Source organism: Anolis sagrei, chromosome 2 (genome assembly GCF_037176765.1).
Source record: "Anolis sagrei isolate rAnoSag1 chromosome 2, rAnoSag1.mat, whole genome shotgun sequence".
Lineage (NCBI taxonomy): Eukaryota > Metazoa > Chordata > Lepidosauria > Squamata > Dactyloidae > Anolis > Anolis sagrei.
Window position 1 is genome coordinate 98,820,575 of NC_090022.1, and position 27,474 is coordinate 98,848,048.

Consider the following 27,474-nt stretch of genomic DNA (forward strand, 5'->3'; position numbering starts at 1 on the left):
CGCCTAGTCAAAGCCATGGTATTCCCTGTAGTCACCTACGGATGTGAGAGCTGGACCTTAGGGAAGGCTGAGCGAAGGAAGATCGATGCTTTTGAGCTGTGGTGCTGGAGGAAAGTGCTGAGAGTGCCTTGGACTGCGAGAAGATCCAACCAGTCCATCCTCCAGGAAATAAAGCCCGACTGCTCACTGGAGGGAAAGATACTAGAGACAAAGTTGAAGTACTTTGGCCACATCATGAGGAGACAGGAAAGCCTAGAGAAGACAATGATGCTGGGGAAAGTGGAAGGCAAAAGGAAGAGGGGCCGACCAAGGGCAAGATGGATGGATGGCATCCTTGAAGTGACTGGACTGACCTTGAAGGAGCTGGGGGTGGTAACGGCCAACAGGGAGCTCTGGCGTAGGCTGGTCCATGAGGTCACGAAGAGTCGGAGACGACTGAACGAATGAACAACAACAACTCTCTTACTTCCGAGGAGGCAAGAGGGAGATGACCCAACTGGCTCCATTTATATTTCTTTTTAAAAACAGTCTTATCACCGAGGAGGATGCTGGGTTTAGGGTTCTTCTTCCTCAGAAGTACAACAGGGAATGCCCCAGACTCAGCCAGCTCCATTTGTATTTCTTTTTTAAACTATCTTACCTCTGAGGAAGCAGGAGGAGGAAGCCAGCTCTAATGAGATGATTAAGCAAAGAAAGGCAAGAAACCATTTTTGGGACTCCAAAAGACAGATGTGATGGCAACTATTATGCAGTGAAATATGGGGTATTAAAAGTGCTTCTTAGGGAATAAAAACGTTGACCAACAACTATCAGTATATTTTTAAAACGATGTAGCATCTCACTTGAGTTTTTCCCCCCAGACAGGGCACTTATACAACAGCACTGAGCAGCAAGGCATTTCCATACACTGATTTTTTTTTTAAAAAAAATGTCTCGAGAATAGCAGTGAAAACTCATAGATAGGGAATTACCTTTATTAGTACCAGAACATTTCTTGAACCCTTATTGCTAGATGCAATCTGATGTGCACCAATTATTCTTTCAGTCTGGAGTCTCTATACTGAGATAGTGTTTAATCACAGCCATCACATTATCACATCTGGCCCAAACTCCAACTTGTTTCCTGCTTGATGAAGTTGCACACCTTCCTGTCATTTGGTTGGACCTAATAAAGGTGTTGCCTGACTGTGGATTTAATTTTTTGGCTCAAGAATCTTGCAAGAAGTTTGATTATTTCCCGATATGTGAAAATAAGATGAAAATAGGAAATGAATATATTTTTTATTTCTTGGCAGGGCAACTTTTTTTCATGTCAGGAGTGACTTGAGAAACTGCAAGTTGCTTCTGGCGTGATTGAATTGGCCGTCTGCAAAGATGTTTCCCAGGGGACACTCAGATGTGTTGTCATCCTGTGGGAGGCTTCTTTCATGCCCCCACATGAGAAGCTGGAGCTGACAGAGAGAAGCTCACCCAACTCCCCAGATTTGAACTGCTGACCTTTTGGTCAGTAGTCCTGCTGGCACAAGTGTTTAACCCATTGCGCCATCAGGGGCTTCTGGCCAGGCAACTAAAACACATTAACAAAATGTATAATTCTAGCCCTGCATTTTAGCAGGATTTACCACCGCTTCCAAACAGGCAGCACAAATAACAGTTGGCACTCATTAGAAAACTTATATATCATCTTGTCCATGCTGTAGGATGTCAAGTACAGTGACTGAGATCTAACTCAAAATGTTGAACAGGGCAACATGTTCTTGTCCTTTCAGAGTTTGCATGGTGTGGCAAGCTTCACATATGAGGAAAAATTTTAATATGAGGACACACAAAAGCATACAAATCCTCAGGTACAGCATATATGAAGAGGTATTATAACACTCCTGAGACAATTGTACTATGTACCCTGCTCAACATGTAAATATGCTCCATAGATGATCTATGATTATCGATTTCATAAAAATTTCAAGGGTTATTTCTAGCTACAATAGTCAAGAGATATAGAAGTGATGGGAAGTCACCACAGAAACAATTTAGCAAAATATCTTTCACTTGCTCAGAAAGATAAGGCAACCCATGAAGCCAGTTCTCAAGTAGACACCACAATATCACACTTGCACTGTCTCAGAAAGTACTCCAATAGGGAAAAATAATCTAAATTGCAGATGCAAATATAATGCTAAGTATGCAGTTGGTAATTCTTCTCTTGTATGGGAAGATTTAAAATAAAACAGACACTAAATGTAACACAGCAATGTGTGATTTTGTTGTGTTTGCATTTTTTTTTTGAAGAAATTGAGGGCTAAATTCAGTATTGGTCCTACCTTGAATATACCCTTTGAAATGAATGGCATTGTGAGCCACAAGTAACTTGTGATGGGTCATTGATTGTATTGGGGGGATTTTGTGTGTGTCTGTCTTCATAGTACCTGTTGGCTCATGGTAGCCCATAGATTTCATAGGGTCCATAGACAAGGAAGAAGAGGAACTGGTTTTCCCATTTCCTTCCTCAGAAATATAGCCTACAGCACCTGATATTCATTGGCGGTCTTCCATCCAAAGATTAACCTGGGTAGGATTAACATTGGATTTAGTGCTCAAAAAACTTATGGAAACCACAATAATTACAGCTGAAGAAATGTGACATCTATAAAGTGGAAAATATGGATAATGGCACTGACAACAATCTGAAACAATAATGATGAGATCTCTTTGTGATATTAAATAATCGCTGCCCCAAACTGTGTGAAATTGAATGAGCATATTAGGACTGAGTTCTTTTCACCAACAATGTCACAATCAAAAATAGATTCATCTATTTATCACTGAGATATACTTTGATGTTTTCTACAATCCTTTGTTGAAATACACACACTGCAATTCAGGATTGATCTCTTGGATCTTGGCTTGTAATTCAGGCTCCAGGCGTGTTACAGACATGGAACTGAGCAAAAGAAAAACAGTGAAAACCCATGATCAAGTTTCCTATGTATACATAACAAAGATTTATGATTTGTTAAACATAAAATATTTAAGTTCATTAGACTGAATACCTAATATGATCTGTGCTATGGGGCTTGCTTATACATTTTGCCGCTGTCTTTTAATATAGTTTACCATATTATTGTACTCCAAACAGTCTCTGTTTAATATTAGAAGTTTAAACTGATCTTGTTCTGCTGACTAAAGTACACTGGAGTGATACCTTTTATGTCATAAGATGAATTGTTATAATTTTAATTGTGCTAACTACAAATAAACAAAAAAACACAGTTCAGCATGCATAAAAGCAATTGCATTAAACCTGAAAACACCATAGCACAATGGTATGCCAACACTAAATAATACCTACTTGGGTGGGTTGAATGGCTATACTAGATTTGCCCTTTTCTAAACCAATGTGATGTTGACAATTATATTGCTTTGCCACAAGAGCCAGGGAAGTACTGGGTCTTTGTTTACATTGAAGAAGTCTGATAATTCCAAGAAATGAAGTTTTCCTTCATCATTCCAGCACATGGGAGTCACAGCTTCCATATTATGGCAACGTGTCCAATTTATTGTTGAAGCAAAAATACAAGTATCTTTTATTTCAGGTCAGTTGCTTCCTCCCCACTTTTTTTAAAGGCTGTTTACCACAAGCCTGGAATGGTATTAATCCATCCAGAGAAACGTTCATCTCCTTTCACAACTGTTCTCTTGGGCAGAATCTTCACCTCTCAACAGGTAGGATCAATGAACAATCATGAGTGGAAACCATTTGCAAGCTGGATTTGGGCAGGTGCCTAACTTATGATTTTTCCCCCCTTCCAAGTATGAAGCTAGGTGACTTGTGTCTGATCTAGAAAACAGGGTAGCTGCCTTCTCATATTTTTGTAGTGCTTATAAAATAACCTAAGCAACAACCTACTGTAAGAACAGCATTCTAAAAATAAAGCATTAGAATAATCAAAGACATAGTAGTGTAAGAACCAAGTAGTACCTTTTTTGTGGAAACAGAGCACAGCACAATGGGGTTGCGAACACCAAACTGGAAGATACAAATTGAGATTTAGGTTATTTGAGGCAACTGTTCCCAGAGTTCAAGCTGAGCCTCTTTAAATAGATGTGGGCAATTTCAGAAATTCTGTCGGAATGGGGTGGCACGATCTACTTCAGTATATCTAATAAGTACTGCAGTACAATATATTGTATTAGGGCTTTGCTCCGTCCTTTTTTGTTTGATGTGTTAATTCTTAACCAAGACAAGGTCAACTGAATTATTTGAGATGTCTTCTTCCAAAAGCTCAAGATTTGCTTTGTTTGTTTTTGTTCCTAGTTAGGTCCTCTGGTGAAAGCTTATCACATCACTTTCACTGTGTTATTTGCCTTAGCCTTAGAGAGACTTGGACTGCCTTGCTGAGTCACTATAATAAAGCGAAAGATCAAAAACGAATACCTGTCATGACAGTGAAAATGGTTATAGCAAAGACAAAGTTAGTTTTTAGAAATTTTACTCACCAGAAGCCAACTAAACCCACTTGAATGGGGGCGCTCATCCATGGAAACCTCTGTTTGAAAAAGAAAAGTAACATGATAAAGCAGTATGTTCCTCCAAAAGATGTAGATCTTACATTTGGGTACCAAACTATCAAAGCTTATGGAGGTCTATGAGTATTGGGTACTGCAAATATTTCTGAATATAGAGTCTTTGGAGGTAGTCTCTTAAAGCAGCATAGTCATTGTTTGCAAATTTGCATATGTGTTTTTAACAAGATAATAAAGTTCTACTACCTATGATAGGCTCGCAATATCAGGCTTGTAAATTTCCATGACAGTAGCAGATCAAAATAATCTTTTACTGGAATTAGAACAATCATTTGGTAACATTCCACTGAAAACTACAACGGCTAAGAAAAACAGCTATTAGATGCACCTCTAAAGATGTGTGTTAAAAATGTATGGGTGAAAGGTTATGGAAATGAATACAAACAATACTAACAATGTTTGGACTTTTGACATCTTGTTACTCAGTAGTGCATGTGTTAAAATAAAATCAAGCTTTTTTTTAAAAAAATAGGAACATCTGATGCAAATGTCATTTAGAAATAAATCCGGGAAAAATAAAATTCCAGAATTATTGTGCAATTTTTCTTTAAAGTGATGTTTTGTATTGATGTTGTTCACTGCTTTGAGTCGCCCGAGGGCTGAGAAAAGCGGTATATAAATAAAGTAAATAAATAAATAAAGTAGGATTGTACAGTTCCATCTGTCACTCACACCATCAAAGCCTGCTTTTTAATCTTCAGTTCCAAATTTCTTTCTGTTGGAGGTTGTAAATGTAAATAAACTGAAGCTTTACCACTATTTCTGAACCAAAATATACCCTGCAGTATAATAATGTGTCACTCAGATTTGTGTAACGAGTAACAGTAACTTTACTTCAGTTCAAAAGGTCAAATAGGGCAACAATATATACAGCAGTCTCCCTGAATTCTTACAGATAACAGAGGGAATAAAAAAGTCATTTTAAACATTCTTTAAAATATGATTCATGCCTTTAAAATGATCAGGCTTCAGAAAGTTGGCAGCCATTTCCTTCCTGGCTGTTTCCAGTCAGCGCTCTCTTTACTCTCTGAGGTGAAAAATTGCAGTTAAAACCTTTTCTCTCAGCAGCAAGCTAGAGACAGTAGCCAATCAGAATTCTGGCTCCTGGCATGCTCAGCCAATCAGCTGCTGACACATACCTTTCCAGTCAACCCATTACATCATGGTGCCTTTTTACAAATCCCCACACTTTCCATTATTAGATGTTCTTCGTGTCAGTAAAGAACAGCTATCCAAGTTTGGAAGTCTTAGAATCCTATCTGCAATATATTTTCATTTCCTCAAGTAAATCTAGAAAACTAATTTAGAAAAGCCACCTAACATTTGAAAGATACTGTGATAAAGTGGATTAAAAATAAATGCATCTGTCAAGTAGGAAATTTAGGTACTGCTTATGTGGGGAGGCTAATTTAACTCATTTATGATGCCATAAAAAACTCTCCAGCAGCTGCAAAAGAATGAGGAAGTACTCCATCGGTGAATGGTGAAGTGACAGCTCCCCTGGTGGCTGGAATTAAAAAAGCATACCATTGTAAAAGCTGGAAAGTTAAATAGCCTCTGTGTCTCTGTCTATATATGTTGTGTGTCTATGGCATTGAATGTTTGCCATGTCTGTGTGCATTGTGATCCGCCCTGAGTCCCCTGTGTGGTGAGAAGGGCAAAATATAAATACTGCAAATAAATAAACAAACAAACAAATAAATAAATTCTGTCAATTTGTTGTAAAACATGATGTTTTGGTGCTTAATTTGTAAAATCATAATGCAATTTGATGTTTAATAGGCTTTTTCCTTAATCCCTTCTTATTATTCAACATTTTCACATATCCAATATTCTGCCAGCCCGTTGCTGGATAAGCAAGACTCTACTGTATAACCAATGGACTAGCTGAAGGCCATTCCATGGAGAGTGGTCAGCTTTCCCTGGCCTCCACCATTTTCCCATTCAAGCATTCGGAAAGGTCTTCTGCCACTCTAGTCAGAGAAGAGATTGGCTCCTTGTTTGACAAAAGGCATAGTATTAATTCGTATTAAAAAAGAGCCAACCTCTTATTTTAGTAGTACTGTGAAATATGAGAAAAATCCATCCCAGAAGAACCTAAAAGAACCACTTAAGGACCCTTCAAATGCCAAAGAGCTGCTATCACCACCCAAGCAGTGGCATCACAAGGGTTGGTATCATACCAGTGCAGTTACATGGTGTCACCCCCATGGGCCTCCCCCTATACCACCATCCCTGTGCTGCATTTTTCTTTCTGAGCTAAGAGAGCAGAGGGATGGTTTATTCATGAGCATACATGATCACTCTTTCCCGCATTCCACCCAGGTCACTGCCTGACCCACCTATTGTTGCTGCGGTAGCCACTGACCCCTCTTTGGCCAGTTAAGCCCCTGCTCAAACTCCTATCCCACTTTGTGTAATAGAAACCTGGTTCTTGTAAATAGTGCAACCACATTATTTTGCTATAAAGAAAAGCCTCCCATGGAAGATATAACACTGGCCTGTGTGTTTTTGTTCTTTTTAGCACTTTGGGCTACTGGTGCTGGGTCACGCTGCTGCTAATAAGTTACTCTGCTGTACATTTATGAGGAGGGTCTTTTGTTAATAAGCCCACTCATCCAACAGAACATTTCTCCAGAATCACATTTCAAATATGTTTTCTTGTTAGTTTTTTTTCTGAATGTAGCCTGCCACGTCATTTTATGTGGCCAATGAGACTTTCAATGCAAGGGCAACATTGTTACATTTATACAGTTTTACACTTACAAACAGCACTTTGAAGGGTGATGTGGCCCTTGGTGAAAATGAGTTTGATACCTCTTTCACACCCATAAATAAAAATCAGAAATCCTGTAGCTTGGCTGTTTCTGAAATATCTTCACAGTTAAAGATCCTATCAAGTCCCTTTATACCTCTGCTTCTGATTTCTTGATTACAGACAGAGCCTAGTTAAACAAAATCTTCAACCATGTCCATGTTTATATCACACACCTTAACATTATGTAAATCATTTGTGGTCATTATTCTTGTTTACTTAATGTTTATCTGTAATCCTGCTTTTTCTTCCTTATCATCAATGCCCTTTCCAAGCAACTTCTGTATTTTATAAGTAATATATTGTCATCTGTATATCTGAAATGGTTCCTTAAATTGATGATGTTTACGAGACAATCCAAAAGGGCTCATTATTGTGCTAATTTTAATTATGTTTTCATTTCTTTTGTTGAAAAAAGGCCCTAAAATTTGAGGGAAAATCATATAAATGTGCCTGCAAAAGCTTTTTGCCTTCCTAATAATAAGCAAACATGGCAAATAGATGCTACTTTTAATGAAAAATAGCAGTTCTTTCAGTTGTTACATTACTTTCAAAAGAAAAATAATTTGTCCTTCATTACGTACATGAAAAAATAACCTTACTCTTTATCTGCACAAGGAAAGCACTGTTACTTTAGACATTATGGGAGGTCCAGTTATGTAACAATGCAGCACTTCCATCTCTCCAAAAGGAGACCGAGCCAGTCTTGTATTTACTTATTGTTTCAGTGCAACGTATGCTCAATCAATGGCCCCATGGTGCAGATTGTGCAACTTTATTTCATCTTGAAAATGAAAATATGAATTTGCATCAGTGTAAACACAACTGAAGTTGCATGTCAAAACATAAACGTATTTTCATTTGCTTGTGTAGTCAAGTACTTTAATCTTTTATATTTTGTGAATGTCTATTTCTGAATTTATATTCCATATTTTAATAAAGTACACAATATTGTCTATTCCTGACCAGGGCATTTTAACCAAATGTGTTTTATTTTAAATGTTCTAAACTGCCTTCTCAGTTTTTTCAGCATGCATTTGAATAATTAAAAAAAAAACCTGAAATACACAAAATAAAACTTTTTAGTTCACTGGCCAGACAGTGCTGACATTGTAGTTGTGTTGGTTAACAATGCCTAATTTGTGAAAAATGATGTTATAAAACTGCATTTATACTAAGAAATATGTAGAAAACTATTGTTACATGAATGTATGACTAGCATTTGAGAACTATTCAATGACTTACTTACTAAGAATATATCAGAAGATGAACGTGCAGGAACAATGTCTGAATTAAGTGGGAAAAGAGAACACAGACAAACAAGCACATAGTCTTAGAAGTAGGAGGAGCCATAAGGGTCCTTCAGTCCACCCCCCTCCCCCAATCATTTAGGCAGAGATATCTCAAGCTCTTTGGAGGTAACCTGTATCTAAAGACCTCCACAGAAAGAGAGTCCACCATTTTCTCTATAAGTTTATTCCAGCACCAGGCAGTTATTATCATCAGGAAGTTCTTCCTAATGTTTACCAGGAATCTCCATTGTTGAAATTGAATCCTTTTGATTCTTCCTCAGAGTCCCATAGTTCTTTGCAAGAAATATCCTGGACTATAATTTGTTCTCATTTGGATCAAAAGGAAGAGGAAATGTTGAATGTGCTTAACTCTGTGTTATGACATGGATTTTCCTCCTTGAAAAAGAGCACATCTTGCAAGGCATACTATTAGGTTGTATAGTACTATTTCTGATCATCTCAGTAGGGAACCCCATACCACCACCATGCATTTCTTTTCCTCTGGGAACTAGCAGATCTTCCATAGAAAGAACTCTCCAAGCCCATCTCCATACTCTCTTTTAGCACCACACCCAATGAAATCAATTACTCCTCTCAACAGACAACCCCCCCCCCTGCTTACATGATGAATTTAGGGCAAGCAGCCCAAAATAAATAGAATTTCAGCCTTAATCCAAAAGACAAAAACTCATTTTACTCTGCCTCTTCCACAAATCTTATGCAAGAAGCTTGTTTCCTCCTTCTGGTTTCCCAAGCTCCAAGTAAAATAAGCACCTTATTATTTAGTTGTCAGAAATGCTGTTATTAAACCAAGAAGATGACATTCCTGAATGAATTAAAAACTATTATTCTAAATGGTTTGTGTGGCAGCCTTATTTTAAAGCTTCAATTACACAGAAACGTTCAAAATCATATTTGCAGGAAATTGACTGGGAAGGGCATAATTAGCAGTCTATACACCAGCTGCACCTGGAGCTATAGTTGGAGAAAAAGATGCCATTATGTTATTTCAATTTCCTACTGTCTCCTAGCTTGTATTTTTAAGTTTGGGATTTTACTGTTACACTATACATCTACCAGAGGTAAGCCAGCTTTGTTCAATGGGGCTTATTCTCTGGTGAGAGTGCAGCCTAAATGGTTTAGTGAGAAAAAAAATGATCTAACAGAGGTCTTCAGTTCAAGTAGGAGCAGTCCCACTTTTTTCCATTCTCAGGAATGGAGTTGATTTTGGCAGCAACTGCTTTCTTTTCAGTGCGAGGAAATTTATATAGAACACTTCAAGAGATACAAAAACTCTAAAGTGGGTCAGACTTTGTTCTAAAACATAATAAATGAAAAATTGACAAGGCATATCAAGCTTTTCAGGAACAATTAAAATCAATGCAGTGTTTGTGATTTTAGAAAATGACAGATCAGACCCTGCGCTAGACTATAATATTATTGCTGTGAAAGAATTTAATGGAAGTGCACATGCACAAACTTCCATGCAATTGGGGTGCACATGACAGTGCAAGAGACAAAATACAAAGTAATCAATTAATTAATTGTTTATAAAGGTTTAAATAATAGCATAAACAAAGCAACTAAAATATATAGTTAGGCGTGTAAGAGTATAGGAGAACTCAGCTGTGGATCTCTCAGGATTGGTTATGAACTCAACAATTTTTTCAAATTTATTAGAACATTTGTAGCATGAAAAAGAGTTTTCCTAAAGGAATGCCTTTAGGGTGCAATGGTAAATGACAACTTTAGGTCTTTACATCAAGGCTGGTTAAGTGGAAAGCCATGGGTTCACATCTTGCCCCAGCAGACCTTGGAGGGACAAATTGTTTGCCACACTCACCACAGTCCCCCTCTCTCCAAAATGTCCTTCTCTAGAGGGTATAGCATGTATTTTTACCATGGCTTTTTTTTGCACTTTCCTTTTTTCAACAGCAGATGAGTGGAAGTCACTTCCTGTTTCAAAAAAGACTTCTCCCAAGGTCTCCCAAAACATTATGGAAATATCCCTCGTCACCCACCCACAGAGAGCATTCTGGGGCAAGAGTCTTCAACTAAGGTAGATATGCCCTTCACACATCCCAGAAGCCATTTTTGAGCAAACAACCCTTTAAACCTCCAAGTTGCCTATATGTAGCCTACGCTTGCCCATCACACTGTTCCAATAAGCTACGATTTGTGGACACACTTGCATAAGTTTTCACATTTGGGAACACTAGGAGCCAGGCAAAGAAGAATGCTTCAAACTAGCAGGTCAGTGGTATTTTCAATTCCATTGTTCCTATAGGGCTTGTTCACAGTAGTTGAAAACTTCCACATAAACACTGTTGGAAACTGACATGTATATTCTGTATGTCTGGACTTTCATATGGGTGCTATGCAGAAGGAAGTGTGAATCTGCCCAAAGATCCACTTTTCACTACTACCTTTGATATGATAAAGATAAACCAGAAATGACTTTTGTACTGTCTTTAAATCCAGGGATGAGAACAAAAGAATATGGTGATACTGAATTTTACGTTATTTTTCTTGACTGCACCCCCCCCCCCCCCAGTGTTGTTACATTATGTCAATCTGCATGATAAAATAGAGCCCAGGATGGATACTATTACTATTCCTACCTATTTGCACTGTGACTTTTTAAATGTAGCATTTTGCCATAAGTCTCCACAGTTTTTATGACTCAGCAAAGGCTCTATAGCTAAACTGATGAAGTAGGTATTAAAGAAGTGCTATCAAAATTGCCTTACAGAGTGGCCTTAAATCATGAAAATGGAGGATGGTACTTCTCTGATAGGTTTCAAAGAAAGGTAGGCATAAAACAGAATCTCCATCTTCTTCTCAGTCTTTCAAAAACATTGCACATGGGTTAAAGCAAACAAGAATTGTTATCTGGAACAGTGGAGAAAGAACTAAATGAACACATTAATAAAGCACACTGCAGATGGTGTCATGGTTTTGGCAAGTGATGAGCTTCAAGATGACACGAACAAACTGCTTGTTAAAAAGTGCTGACCATTGCTCAATGGAGTTAGGGCTGATCAATACCAAGTCTTTATGATTAACTAACTGAAGAGCAATGATTCACCTGAACTCACAGTCCTTGAGGCAGAGAGGGGGCAGGGAGGAGCAGGAAAACATAAAGAGAGTCATGACGGTGTCAAAGAACACTGAGCGGTCACTGAAGGGCTCTGTCAGTTGTGCTGATCTGAAAAATTTACAACATCCGCAGGTTGATTGAGCTGCACAAAGATCAATGGAGACTCAGCTTGACATTCAAAAATTTTATATTATTTCTTGCAAGAGCCCTTTCTACCCTGACAGAAATGCATATCCTTTAACTGTAAATGTCAAATGCAAAGAGTGTTTACTCCAGAATGCAGTGTGCTTTAACCAGATATTTGAAACTAACCAATAGCTGCCTATGGCCCGATTTCGACTATCTTGATACTAGGCACAAGCCGAAGCCACACACAAAAATGTGGGTGCATTCCCTCAAATCAGAAAGTGACTGAAAATTCCTTTCCATACTTTTAAAAGTCTAGGAAATGCATCCTTTAGTAAACTATCACTCTTGGAATGGTGATTCAGCTCAACTTGAGCATCATCTCCCTTGGTAGCAGTGAGGTATGTGGGGCCACCTGCAAGATTTGAGTTATTGCTCACTCTTACTTCAAACAAACCTCTCACTTTCTGTAATGAGGACCCTTCATCATGTATCTGACTCTTAAAGCATTTCCAGATTTGATAATGGGGAAAAGTATGTTCTTGATTGCTGGCTAAAAGCTCTCTGATTTTTTGTAATACAGTTTCCAAACAAAATGTTGCTTAGAAAAAAACCAACCAGGGATTGGAACAATTTGACAGTTTCATCATAAGTGAAGCTATTTCAATAAAATAGATGTACTGATCATAATGAAGAAATGAATCTTTAGAAGTATCAATTTACCTTTAAAAATGCTTTCTTTTCCAAAGAATTCATAATGAAAGGGGGAATGGCTAGAGAGAGAGAGAAAAAAAACATGATTAAAAAATTAAATGTAATGTAATATGATGTGTACATATGGGGGAAGGGAGGGAGAAGACTTAGAATTCTCTTATAAAAAGCAATATAATCTATACATACATACACATACTGTATATAGATAAGAAATGATTATTTAAAATTGGGAGAAATGTCCACTTGAAGTACAGATGGGATGGTTACCCATGTGAAGCAAGAATACACAGAGAAATACATGTACGTAAATAATTAAAGTATTTACATGAACTCAACAATGTTTTTCTGCTGGTGAAATACATGCTGAATCCTGCCATCCTACAATCTACCAGATGAGCCTCAGTTTGCTACAGAGTCCTGGGGGAATCCCTCGGAGGGCGCCTGGAGCTATTTCAGACAACACAATGAAAGTGCTATGATTCCACTAATTTCAATGGCTGCATAGTTATTATTATTATTATTATTATTATTATTATTATTATTATGTTTATACCACACTTTCTCTCTCTGCAAAGTGGCTACAAAAGAAACTATAAATCTGAATATCATGGAATATCCAGGTTTGTAGTTTTGTCAGAGGCAGCAGAGGAGCACTCTGGCAGGGAAATCTACATGCCTCTCCCTAAACTGCAGATCCAAGGATTGTATAAGACACAATCATGGCAGACAAACTGGAACCATGGTGCTAAAACCACGTAGTGTGAATAGCATGGGGTGGGGGTCGGGAGGGCTGCAGGGAGGAAGAGAAGAGGAAAGGAAAGTCCTATTATGTTGTGTGGTAGTCTCCTTGCATACTACATTCAAATAGAGTTTCTAAAATATATTGGACTATGATATAGAACTTTGGCTGTAAGGATGTAGTCAACATGTGCACATTGGACTAATAGAGGAGAGCTACAAGGTCTCTCCATAGTTTATTGGGTAGGTAAAGAAGCCAGAAGCAGGGCAGCACACAACAGTCTGGCAAACTGAAGAAAAATACAGAACTGCAAGCAAAATCTTTAGAAGCACATGGTTTCATCATCACCCCTACAAGCGTTAGGCTTAAGTTGAACTAACCCATGCCTGGAGCAGCCATAAGGATCCTCGAGACAACCACCTGCACTATGGCCTGTTGAGCAGCTTTGGATGATTCACCCAGTCGGTTTCCATTTTCGTCTGTAATGGGAATACCATACTTTAGTTCCCTGTTGAGTTTAAAACAAAAAGAAAAAGACAAACAAACAAACAAACAAAAGCTGAACAATTACCAATTTTTATTCTTAAAGGATTATAACGAAATATACCTCCATATTTAAACAGTTCATTTCCATCTAATCTAAAATTCTAGCAAATAATGTCTGAACATTAATGATTCTCAAGCATAATTTATTTTTATATTCATAATTGTTTGGACAGACTGATGAAAGTATAAATTAAATATTAAAGCTACATTTCTCTCTCATATGAATTTTCTTTTTAAAGTTGGGCCAATTTGTGTAGTCTGCATGAGGAATTCTAGGGACAGTTTTTTTAGTGGATATAACTGATGCTTTGTTCCTTCTGCAGCTCTTCTACTCCTTGCGTAATAATTAAACTGCATAGTTCCAAAAGTCTACAATCATCATTATATTATTATTATTATTATTATTAACTTTATTTGTACCCCGCTAGCATCTCCCGGAGGACTCGATGCGGCTTACACAGGCCGAAGCCTCAAAACACAATACAGTAAAAACAACACAACAGTAGAAAACATAGCAAATCAATAAGTTAAGCAAGCAATAACGACAATAACAATACATCATGACACTTTAAAACTGGGCCGGCTAGCGCAGTGGGGTACAGGGTTAAAAATGCTAGAGTGGTAGGAGGAGCATGGGAATAAAATAGTACGGTGTGCAGTAATGTTAATTGTGCTAAAGTGCTTCTAGGACTTGGGTGGGGATTCCTAATTATAGTCAATCCCATACTGTTAAGTGCATTCATGCAAGAAGCAAGCATCTCATTGTAGACTTTTCCTCATGCAAAATTTCAGATTTTTTAAAAAACACAGCACTGAGCCAGGCAAGCCACTAGGAAGTCATGGGCGAGTGACGCCATCTTACAGAATCATGGTAATTTCAGCTGAGTCTTCTGCCCACACTCCAGCAAAGGATCACCGCCTTGTTGTGGCGCTGGAGCTTGAGCACCTCAATGATGTCATGAGCGAAACCGTGAAGGGCCACCCAAGACGGGACGGTCGTGGCAGAGAGGTCAGACCAAGCGTGATCCCTGGGGAAGGCAACGGCAAACCACCCCAGTATCCTTGCCAAGAAAACTAAATGGACCAGTACAACCAGAGATATGTCGGTATGCCATTGGAAGATGGGACTCCCAGGTCGGAAGATGGCCAAAATGCTACTGGGGAGGAGCAGAGGATAAGTTCAACTAGCCCCAGTTGTGATGACGCAGCTAGCTCAAAGCCGAAAGGAAGGCTAGCGGCCGACGGTACTGGAGGTGAACGACGAATCCGATGCTCTAAAGATCAACACACCATAGGAACCTGGAATGTAAGATCTATGAGCCAGGGCAAATTGGATGTTGTTATTGGTGAGATGTCAAGACTAAAGATAGACATTCTGGGGGTCAGCGAACTGAAATGGACTGGAATGGGCCACTTCACATCAGATGACCACCAGATCTACTACTGCGGACAAGAGGAACATCGAAGAAATGGAGTAGCCTTCATAATTAATAAGAAATTAGCTAAAGCAGTGCTTGGATACAACCCAAAAAATGACAGAATGATCTCAATTCGAGTGCAAGGAAAGCCTTTCAACATCACAGTGATCCAAATATACGCCCCAACCACAGCTGCTGAAGAGGCAGAAGTAGATCAGTTCTATGAGGATCTGCAGGACCTACTGGATAATACACCAAAAAGAGACATTATTTTCATTACAGGAGACTGGAATGCCAAGGTGGGAAGTCAAATGACAACAGGGATCACAGGCAAGCATGGTCTGGGAGAACAAAATGAAGCGGGACGCAGTTTGATAGAATTTTGCCAGGAAAACTCGCTATGTATAACAAACACTCTCTTCCAACAACCTAAAAGACGGCTTTACACATGGACTTCACCAGATAGTCAACACCGAAATCAGATTGACTACATCCTTTGTAGCCAAAGGTGGCGGACATCCATCCAGTCGGTGAAAACAAGACCTGGGGCTGACTGTAGCTCAGATCACGAACTTCTTATTGCTCAATTTAAAATAAAACTAAAGAGATCAGGGAAAATACACAGACCAGTTAGATATGATCTCACTAACATTCCTAGCGAATATACAGTGGAAGTGAAGAACAGATTTGAAGGACTAGATTTAGTAAACAGAGTCCCAGAAGAACTATGGACAGAAGTCCGCGACATTGTTCAGGAGGCGGCAACAAAGTACGTCCCAAAGAAAAAGAAAACCAAGAAGGCAAAATGGTTGTCTGCTGAGACACTGGAAGTAGCCCAAGAAAGGAGGAAAGCAAAAGGAAACAGTGATAAGGGGAGATATGCCCAGTTAAATGCGCAATTCCAGAGGTTAGCCAGAAGAGATAATGAACTATTTTTAAATAAGCAATGCATGGAAGCGGAAGAAGACAACAGAATAGGAAGGACAAGAGACCTCTTCCAGAAAATTAGAAACATTGGAGGTAAATTTCAGGCAAAAATTGGTATGATAAGAAACAAAGATGGCAGGGACCTAACAGAAGCTGAAGAGATCAAGAGAAGGTGGCGAGACTATACAGAAGATCTGTATAGGAAGGATAATAATATCGAGGATAGTTTTGACAGTGTGGTGAATGAATTAGAACCAGACATCCTGAGGAGTGAGGTTGAATGGGCCTTAAGAAGCATTGCTAACAACAAGGCAGCAGGAGACGACGGGATCCCAGCTGAACTGTTTAAAATCTTAAAAGATGATGCTGTCAAGGTGATGCATGCCATTTGCCAGCAAATATGGAAAACACAAGAATGGCCATCAGACTGGAAAAAATCAACTTATATCCCCATACCAAAAAAGGGAAATGCGAAAGACTGCTCAAACTTCCGCACAGTGGCCCTTATTTCTCATGCCAGTAAGGTAATGCTCAAGATCCTGCAAGGAAGACTCCAGCAATACATGGAGCGAGAGTTGCCAGATGTTCAAGCCGGGTTTAGAAAAGGCAGAGGAACGAGAGACCAGATTGCCAATATCCGCTGGATAATGGAGAAAGGCAGGGAGTTTCAGAAAAACATCTACTTCTGCTTCATTGACTATTCTAAAGCCTTTGACTGTGTGGATCATAATAAATTGTGGCAAGTTCTTGGTGGGATGGGCATACCAAGCCACCTTGTCTCTCTCCTGAGGAATCTGTACAAGGACCAAGTAGCAACAGTCAGAACTGACCACGGAACAACAGACTGGTTCAAGATTGGGAAAGGCGTACGGCAAGGCTGCATACTCTCACCCAACCTTTTTAACTTGTATGCAGAACACATCATGCGATGTGCGGGGCTGGATGAATGCAAGGCTGGAGTGAAAATTGCTGGAAGAAACATTAACAACCTCAGATATGCAGATGACACCACTCTGATGGCCGAAAGCGAGGAGGAGCTGAGGAGCCTTCTAATAAAGGTGAAAGAAGAAAGCGCAAAAGCCGGGTTGCAGCTAAACATCAAAAAAACCAAGATTATGGCAACAAGAATGATTGACAACTGGAAAATAGAGGGAGAAAATGTGGAGGCCGTGACAGACTTTGTATTTCTAGGCGCAAAGATTACTGCAGATGCAGACTGTAGCCAAGAAATCAGAAGACGCTTACTTCTTGGGAGGAGAGCAATGTCCAGTCTCGATAAAATAGTAAAGAGTAGAGACATCAGACTGGCAACAAAGATCCGCCTAGTCAAGGCCATGGTATTCCCTGTAGTAACCTACGGATGTGAGAGCTGGACCTTAGGGAAGGCTGAGCGAAGGAAGATAGATGCTTTTGAACTATGGTGCTGGAGGAAAGTTCTGAGAGTGCCTTGGACTGCGAGAAGATCCAACCAGTCCATCCTCCAGGAAATAAAGCCCGGCTGCTCACTGGAGGGAAGGATACTAGAGACAAAGTTGAAGTACTTTGGCCACATCATGAGGAGACAGGAAAGCCTAGAGAAGACAATTATTCTGGGGAAAGTGGAAGGCAAAAGGAAGAGGGGCCGACCAAGGGCAAGATGGATGGATGGCATCCTTGAAGTGACTGGAATGACCTTGAAGGAGTTGGGGGTGGTGACGGCCGACAGGGAGCGCTGGCGTGGGCTGGTCCATGAGGTCACGAAGAGTCGGAGACGACTGAACGAATGAACAACAACAACTTCTGCCCACAAAAGGAAGGCAGGATACAGAAGTGGCTAATAATAGTGAATACCCACAAAATTAAAATAGAATTTCAAATCATTCAGAAGTTTTCCTATTGACATCTATATATATAAATCTGTTAGGTTGGTTCAACCGGACAGCAAAACTCCACAACCTCCTAACGAAACTTAACCAAAATTCCCATGCCCATAATACAACCCACAAGGTACAAACATATCTACTCAAAATGAAAAACAACACAACAACACACTCACAAAACGGCAAAACAACAAAACTCCACAACCCCCCAACGAAACTTGACCAAAATTCCCATGCCCATAACACAAACCACAAGGTACAAACATATCTACTCAAAATGAAAAACAACACAACAACACACTCACAAAATGGCAAAACAACAAAACTCAAAAAAACCCCAACGAAACTTAACCAAAATTCCCATGCCCATAACACAACCCACAAGGTACAAACATATCTACTCAAAATGAAAAACAACACAACAACACACTCACAAAACGGCAAAACAACTGAGCATGCGCATTGGTGCCCAGCCGCAAGTTCCCTGGCGCGCGCACACAGCCTTCCGGCCAACGTTCCCTCTGCAGAAGCCATGCCCACTCCAAGCCCCGCCGCGCCGCTTCCCGCACACACACACACCCTGCCGCATGCACACACACAACCCCACGCTCCATCACTCCCCCGCCACCGCACACACACAAGCAATCCCACGCTCGATCACTCCCCCGCCGCCGCACACACACACGCAACCCCACTCCCCCCGCCACCACACACACATGCAACCCCAGGCTCCATCATTCCCCCCGCCGCCGCACACACACACGCAACCCCACGTTCCATCACTCCTCCTGCCGCCACACACACACACGCAACCCCACGCTCCATCACTCCTCCCGCCACCGCACACACACACGCAACCCCACGCTCCATCACTCCCTCTGCCGCCACACACACGCAACCTCACTCCCCCCGCCGCCGGACACACACACGCAACCCCACGCTCCATCACTCCCCCCGCCGCCGCACACACACACACGCAACCCCACTCCCCCCACCGCCGCACACACACACGCAACCCCAGGCTCCATCATTCCCCCCGCCGCCGCACACACACACGCAACCCCATGCTACATCACTCCCCCGCCGCCGCACACACACACACGCAACCCCACGCTCGATCACTCCCCCCGCCGCCGCACACACACACGCAACCCCACTCCCCCCACCGCCGCACACACACACACAACCCCAGGCTCCATCATTCCCCCCGCCGCCGCACACACAGACGCAACCCCACGCTACATCACTCCCCCGCCGCCGCACATACACACACACAACCCCACGCTCCATCACTCCCCCCGCCGCCGCACACACACACGCAACCCCACTCCCCCCGCCGCCACACACACACACGCAACCCCAGGCTCCATCATTCCCCCCGCCGCCGCACACACACACGCAACCCCATGCTCCATCACTCCCCCTGCCGCCACACACACACACGCAACCCCACGCTCCATCACTCCCCCCGCCGCCGCACACACACACGCAACCCCATGCTCCATCACTCCCTCCGCTGCCACACACACACAACCTCACTCCCCCCGCCACCGGACACACACACGCAACCCCACGCTCCATCACTCCCCCCGCCGCCGCACACACACACACGCAACCCCACTCCCCCCACCGCCGCACACACACACGCAACCCCACGCTACATCACTCCCTCGCCGCCGCACACACACACACGCAACCCCACGCTCCATCACTCCCTCCGCCACCACACACACGCAACCCCACTCCTCCTGCCCCTGCACACACACACGCAACCCCATGCTCCATCACTCCCCCCGCCGCCGCACACACATACGCAACCCCACGCTCCATCACTCCCTCGCCGCCTCACACACACATGCAACCCCACGCTCCATCACTCCCCCCACCGCCGCACACACACACGCAACCCCACTCCCCCCGCTGCCACACACACACAACCTCACTCCCCCCGCCACCGGACACACACACGCAACCCCATGCTCCATCACTCCCCCCGCCGCCGCACACACACACACGCAACCCCACTCCCCCCACCGCCGCACACACACACGCAACCCCACGCTACATCACTCCCTCGCCGCCGCACACACACACACGCAACCCCACGCTGCATCACTCCCTCCGCCACCACACACACGCAACCCCACTCCCCCTGCCCCTGCACACACACACGCAACCCCATGCTCCATCACTCCCCCCGCCGCCGCACACACATACGCAACCCCACGCTCCATCACTCCCTCGCCGCCTCACACACACATGCAACCCCACGCTCCATCACTCCCCCCACCGCCGCACACACACACGCAACCCCACTCCCCCCGCCGCCGCACACACACACACACACAACCCCAGGCTCCATTATTCCCCCCGCCGCTGCACATACATAATAGTCCAGATATCTACCTCAACTTTGATAAGTTTTACTACAGGCCACAGCAACGTGTGGCAGGGCACAGCTAGTTTAACTATAAAGTCAAAAATGTTAAACCTTAGGAAGACAATGCAGCAGTTAAAAAAAGTATCCTATCCATCTCTGAAACTCCATTTTTCTTTAGTTTTTGGAAATCCTAGCCAGTAAGGGATGAAAGTTCAAATATGGGGTGTGTCTCCACAAACACTTATTTATCTATTTTAGTTAATTGATATTTAACTGGCCAGGCCAAAGTTCTAAAGTACACATTTTAAAATCCGTATGTGAGTTGTTCCAGAAGTCCATCATCTCTCCAGAGTTTTCAAAGTGTGAGTCAGAGTCTATTTCTCCTTCATGGGGAAGGAAACATTGAGTGCAAGAAAGAAAAAGGACCATTGACAGGCAAAGTCTGCACTCTAAAGCCTTATCCTAATGAGTATGTCTGGGGCTGAGCACAATGCATGCAATTACTATAAAGATTAGATGTACTGGTGATTGATAGTATGTAGCAGAGAAGTGTGACCCATCTCCTCCTTGACAATGAGCTGGGAGCCTGAATGTTCCTCCTTTCCTCTGGAGGGAGGACAAGGGTCACAATTGGAATGATTCTGTGCTGTATGGTATGTGATGCATCATCTATAAATCTAATCTTAACATATTTTTCCAAACTAGGTCACAAATATAAATAAAGCATATTGAACTAGGCCATGAATACAAATAAAACATTCACTTTACAGGATATCTGTTAACATTTTAGTCAAAAAGCCAACAAAACTTCAAAACCCCTTTGAAGGGAGGATCTGGTCAGCCCTGTCTGAAAGCAACCAATCCCAGACTAGGGAAAGCATTGTCAAAAACCTTCCATCAAATGCTTGTCTTTGTGAGAGGCAGACACGATTTGGATTTGATATAGATAGGGTTTGGATTTGAGAGATAAGGAATGGATAGTATAGAGAAAAGGCAGTCCAAGGACAGGATTTTGACTGCAGATTTAGGGAGCTAAGATTGATTGAGAGTTCAAGGGTTGACATATCTGCCTTGGGTCCCACTCTGGGGAAAAGGTTGCATGCAAATAAATAAATATGGCTTAATAAACTTCTGCTTGTTTCTTTTTTATCATTATTTCTGCCTGTTTTTATTAAACTTGGTCACCCCAACCAGAGTGAAGCTACAACACAGCCATATAAGAGGTCACCCTGAGGCCCAAGTATCCAGTCTAGAAAGGGATTAGGTTGCAAGTAAAGGCAGGGTGCGTGACAAAATTCCAAGGGTTGAAAGTGTGAGGCCAGCTTGAAGAAAGGACCTGTCATATCATCTTCCTGATGGCACAACCCCAACAGCACCACATGATTTTATCCAAATCTGCACACATATGCCCTTTGAATTTGTCCTCAACTGTCTTACTTCAACTTCTCAAATTGTTTTTGTCTGGTACTCACACATCCCAAAAGGATGATAAATTATCCTATGCAGAAACACATGTAACATTTTTTTCTTGTAGAAAAGACATGGGAACCCCCGCCTCAATCATTTAGCACAGACACATCAAACATGTACCAAAAAATATTTCTGCAAATAGCTATTTTGTCACTGAAGGGATTTCTTCCCCAATTTGGGGCGTGTGTGTGTGTTGAATGATGCAAAATGACAAGGTAGGGGGGCACCATGGAATGTATTGACTTATCACACATTTGCTCCCTTCAGAGGCCTGATCCCATGTGGGCTAGTGAAGCTTAGTGGGTGACTGCATTAGCATGCTGGGGTGTGGTGGGAACTTCGCAAAAAAAAGGGGGGGGGGGCGGGGGTTAGAAATTCTCCTGCAGCTCAGCTTCCAAAGCAAGCTAGGAAAGAATCCCATAGCACTTTGACAGCCCTTCTACAGACAACATCCATTTCCAAAAAGCTCTAAAAGGAGAAGTTCTCTTTCCATCTTACCTTTGTCTCATTAATGGGATATTGATGCAGTTAGCAGCAGCGACAGCAGCAAAAGGAACAAAACGTCCTATAAGAGGTGAGACATGCTGTGAAAAAGGAGAGGACAATTATCTAAAGATGAGAAGGTTTGTATTTTCTTTTCCCCATGATTCTTCTCTTAAATATCAATGGGGTACCATTTAGGAATCTCATCTTAGCTATTCTTTGATGACATGCTGATTGACTGAACATACACCAAACCATCAGAGAATGTATGCCACTGGAACAGGTATGTCCTGATAATATTGGTTAAAAATCAGGTTTGGGGATGTTATACTTCCAATTGCTCAGCTAGCCTGCCTAATAGTGAATAGCACCAACATCTGGAAGGTCACATGTTTCTTTCCTGATAGAGAACATTTTAAAAGGTACAATTTGTATGAAGCAGGGGGGAAAGGAATAAAAATCCTGGGTTATCCTAGACTTGTACAAGTTGAGTACCTTAATCTGAAGTTGTCCACATGGGAGGCTGAGATAGGTCACTTTTGCTCTCTGATGGTTCAATGCTCACAAAATTTTTTATGCACAACATTAAAATATTAATAAAATTACATTTAGGTTATGTGTACAAGGTGTATATGAAACACAAATGAACTTTGTCTTTAGACTTGCTTTCCAACTTCAAGACATCTCATTATGTATGTACATAGAAATACAGGTTTTCCAAAAGCCAATAAAATCCAAAATCTGAAACATTTCTGGTCCAAAGCATTTTGGATAAGGGATAATCAACTTGTACTTAGATTCAGAGTTTTTAAAATGTGATTCTATTTAAAGATATGTGACTTTTCAAAAAAAGTAAATTTATTTCCAATGTAGCATAGTCATTCCCTGAAAGCCTTTAGAAGCATGGCTATCTCAGTCTGCAGGAAAGACAACAGGTGCCTCCTTGTTTATTCCTGGTAACATACGGTATTCCCTCTGACTTAAGCTTTTGCAAACCAAACCATACATAGTCAGATATATGAGGTGAATAGTGACAATGTATACACTTTGTGAGAGAGGATTTGAGATTTTGAGCATCACTAGTTCGGAGAGTCAATTCTTCTAGAGAATGATATGATGTTTCTGATATGGTAAGCAGAACATGATTAAATATGCCTTCATCCCAAATAACAACATTGCCCACTCCAAACCCAGTACTTGGTGGTAAGTGTAGCAAGGAAAAGCTAAATGCTGGTCCCTTTTCAACAACATCTACTGTTATGTGTGCAGATAATACACAGGACATGAGTCACTTCTGTACTGAAGCAAAAAGATTAAGTCACAAGGACTCAGTAATAAGCTTTCAGATATGCAGACTACCGAATATGCAGGGTCGGATTGGACAAGTGAATTCATAAGGTGTCACAAGACCTTTTCTTAATCTTTTGATGACTATACAAATCATTAACTAAACAGTTTTGACAACAATCAAAAGCTCTTCCTGTCACAAAATAAAGAGAGGAAAGGACAGAAATACCTTTGTTAGTGCATTTAGTCCTAGAGCAGTTGCAACAGCACCTGTGGTAGCAGAAACATAGGCTGTTCCCAGCTGGCTGAAACAAAAATAAGAAAATATGCATGTGCACAGTCATTGTGGGTGCTATATTTCACATGTGTTCAAATTTTTAAACAGGAATTCTGTAACTAGCATTGTATTTACAATCCAAGGTTCCCTTTCCTGTGGCATCAAAAACTGATGTGTGGTAGACATTTGAAACTGGAGATCACCACAAGTCAGAAAGAATGTGAAGGCACACAGCAAAGCTTCCTTTCTCTTAAGATAACTCAATGGAAAGACCATTTCTACACTGAGGGTTGTCCTCCTACCACATAGTGGCAAAGCACTTGGTGCAAAGGCAGCAGGTCCCAGGCACGGTCCCTGCCATCTCCAGTTTAAGTAATCTCAGTTGGAGAACAACTGCCAGCCAGAGCAGTCCATAGGGGACCAGGCAGACAAAAGTCTGTTGGTTTAAAGCTTCATATGATGTCTTAGCAGGTACCCTTATTTAGTATGGCAAATTGTGGCACCTCCATCTGCCAACTCCTCTATAAATCACTGGCATGGCTTGTTTCTTTAGCACAGTTTGCTCTGCCAGGACTATCAACCAGGTGTTTTGACTAGGACCTCTTCACAAGTAAAGGTGCGCAGGGAACCTCAAGGCACCCCATCATACAGTGGGCATGGGACAAGATGCGTTGACACCCTGTCCCCATCAGATGAGAGCAAAGTGTGGATAGCTCTATTGAAGCTATCCAAAACACAAGTTCCTCCCTGTGGCACTTCCCCTCCATTTTGGGTGGAATGTGGGAGGGGCCTGCTGTGAGTCATCTGATGGTGCTCAACAGGCCCAATCCAAGCCACAAATAAAAGTGGCAAAACAGGCCTATTTTGCCCTTTGTAAAGAGGTTGTAGGCAACTTTATCCACTCCATCTTTAATCTTTTTGTTATATTTTAAATGTGATTAAGCCACATAGTATTTACAAGACAACAAAAAATCTGAAGACTAGAAAGGTCAATTCAATATGCCAGTTGGTAGCGCATCAGTTCCTAGCAGATACAATCCACATCTAGAGTAGATTGCATTAATGGCCTAGTTAGTCATTTACACTATATAACTATGTTATTACCAACATGCAAATACATTGTTTTAATAGCAAACAGAACTAGCAGAGCAGTCATGCACCAAATAGTATCTCGTCTATAACTGAAAACTGCAAATCAAGGACTTTCAATGCTTAGAATTCATTATAATCATTGTTTTATAATCCATATTACTTCTTATTTTTCCACCACATTTTACCTTGTGCTTACATATTGTCATCGCATCAAACCATTATATGAAAGACTACAATGGAAATGTAATAATAATATTAGCTGAGCATTTTGAATTCTATTACTACAGTAGAAGCAGAAGGCCATTCAGGTGCAACAGTAGATTACTATTTCAAATCTGTAATGGTTTTGCCCCTTGTCAAAAAAGTTAACCAGCATCCTTATTCCATAGGCAACGTCATGTTCACCTTAGCCTTCCATTTCATAGGGAGATTGGTTAGGAAGTGATTCCCTACTGGTTCAATGAACCAACCTGGCAATATACTGCCTCAATGAGATTGTATTGACTGGAGCATTAAAAAAAAATCACCATGTTCATGGTTAAACTCAATATCATATGCCCTGAAAATCTGCTTCAGAGGGTACATATAATTGCCGGGGAGGAGCAATGCAGGAAAGGGCATCATTACCACCTACTTCTGATGAAAGGAAACAGCTTCATCTGGCAAAAACACCGCTGCATGCAATTGTATGCTTGCACAACCTTTAAGCCATTTGTCAGGGCAGCACATAGCTAGGCTCTACAGTAGATCTAAATTATAGCACTGGACTATAAGGACCATCAAATACAACCCCCTGCCATGCAATACACAATGAAAGCATCCATGAAAGTTGACCATCCAACCTCTGTTTAGTAGTATGATTACTTTACCTGATAGTAATTGGAGCATCTCCACTTCTGTTGGTATAATTTACAATGGCATTGAACGACTGGTTAATCCACTGCCAGAAGACCACAGCTGGAGTAGTTCTTAAAGGAAGAAAAATACAATTATAATTTGTTAAACTTGGGAGCTGAATTAAATTAACTATTATTTTTCATTCCCCCTCCAGAAAATTATTTTGCATTGATATAGCAATTTCAATGCTGCCAATGAGAGAGCCTTGCTGGTTTGTTGGTAAAACTTTTTAAAAGGGAAAAGGAGGGGGGCTAGCAGCATCGTTAAGATGAGCAAATTTATTTTTACATGGTAATGGTAATGGTAATGTCCCAGCATTTAATATACTAGGATATATTTTCAGTCAGAGTCACACAATACAATTACAAATGTCAGGACTGAATCAAATTCTTCACAGCATGTAAAGAAGAAGCTCATTTTAAAATATAAAAACAACATAAAGATTTGCTGTGGAAGGCTTTCATGGCTGGAATCACTGGGTTGCTGTGAGTTTTCTGAGCTGTATGGCCATGTTTCAGAGGCCTTCTCTCCTAACATTTCGCCCACATCTATGGCAGCATCCTCAGAGGTTGTGAGGTCTGTTGGAAACAAGTGAGGTTTATATATCTGTGTAATGTCCAGGGTGGGAAAAAGAAGTCTTGTTTGTTTGAGGCAAGTGTGAATGGTGCAATTGGCCACCTTGTTTAGCATTGAATAGCCTGGGAGCTTCAAAGCCTGGCTGTTTCCTGTCTGGGGGAATTCTTTGTTGGGAGGTATAAGCTGGCCCCAATTGTTTCTGGAATTCCCCTATTTTTGAGTGTTGTTCTTCATTTGCTGAAGCAGCCAGACTTTGAAGCTGCAAGGCTATTCAATGCTAATCAAGGTCATCAATTGCAACAGTCACACTTGCCACAAACAGACAAGAGTTCTTTCTCCCACCCTGGACATTTCACAGATGTATAAACTCCACTTGCTTAGTTTCTAACAGACCTCACAAGCTCTGAGGATGCCTGCCATATATGTGAGCAAAGAGCCAGGAGAGAATGTTTCTGGAAAATGGCCATACAGCCTGGAAAACTCACAGCAACCCAACATAAGGATTGCTTCACAAAATTGTATTTTTTTTCCTACATGGTGCATATGCAATATGTAAATGCCATAATCTGAATATTAGCACAGGTGCAATTTTTGGGCTGAAGCAGTTCCAAGACCTCCCTCCAGGTGTGTCAACCTGTTCCTTCACTGTCAGCACCTCACAAATTGTGTCATTAGAAATCTTGGTCTGAATACCCTCTCTTCTGTTCTCTGAACAACTTCCCAAAAGGTGACATTTTGGAAATCTTATTTTGAATGGCATGACAAGAAATGGATAATAGGAGCTAACGTAAATTCTAGTATAAAATTGTACTAAAGAAAAGTAGGAAAATGATCCTTTATGCTTTAGTGAGTTAGTGTTCAGTGTATTAGTTTGTATTCATGGTTTTAGTCT

At 41.3% G+C, this 27,474-nt stretch overlaps 1 protein-coding gene across 2 annotated transcripts in view; it reads right to left on the reverse strand.

Annotated features, from left to right (window-relative positions):
* Positions 1-946: 946 nt before the first annotated feature.
* SFXN1 (sideroflexin 1) overlaps positions 947-27,474 on the reverse strand; it is a 39,015-nt gene continuing 12,487 nt past the window's right edge. The window contains exons 4-11 of one of the 2 annotated variants that reach the window (XM_060765129.2): positions 25,979-26,077; positions 23,970-24,045; positions 22,469-22,554; positions 13,751-13,878; positions 12,641-12,690; positions 4,498-4,547; positions 3,980-4,027; positions 947-2,941 (exon numbers count right to left, since the gene is read on the reverse strand). In XM_060765129.2, the coding sequence (XP_060621112.2) occupies positions 2,845-2,941; positions 3,980-4,027; positions 4,498-4,547; positions 12,641-12,690; positions 13,751-13,878; positions 22,469-22,554; positions 23,970-24,045; positions 25,979-26,077 (634 nt within the window). In that variant the 3' untranslated portion in view covers positions 947-2,844. Of the gene's footprint in view, positions 2,942-3,979; positions 4,028-4,497; positions 4,548-5,520; positions 11,900-12,640; positions 12,691-13,750; positions 13,879-22,468; positions 22,555-23,969; positions 24,046-25,978; positions 26,078-27,474 lie in introns of those variants that run through there. The other variant, XM_060765130.2, reaches the window with a different exon arrangement.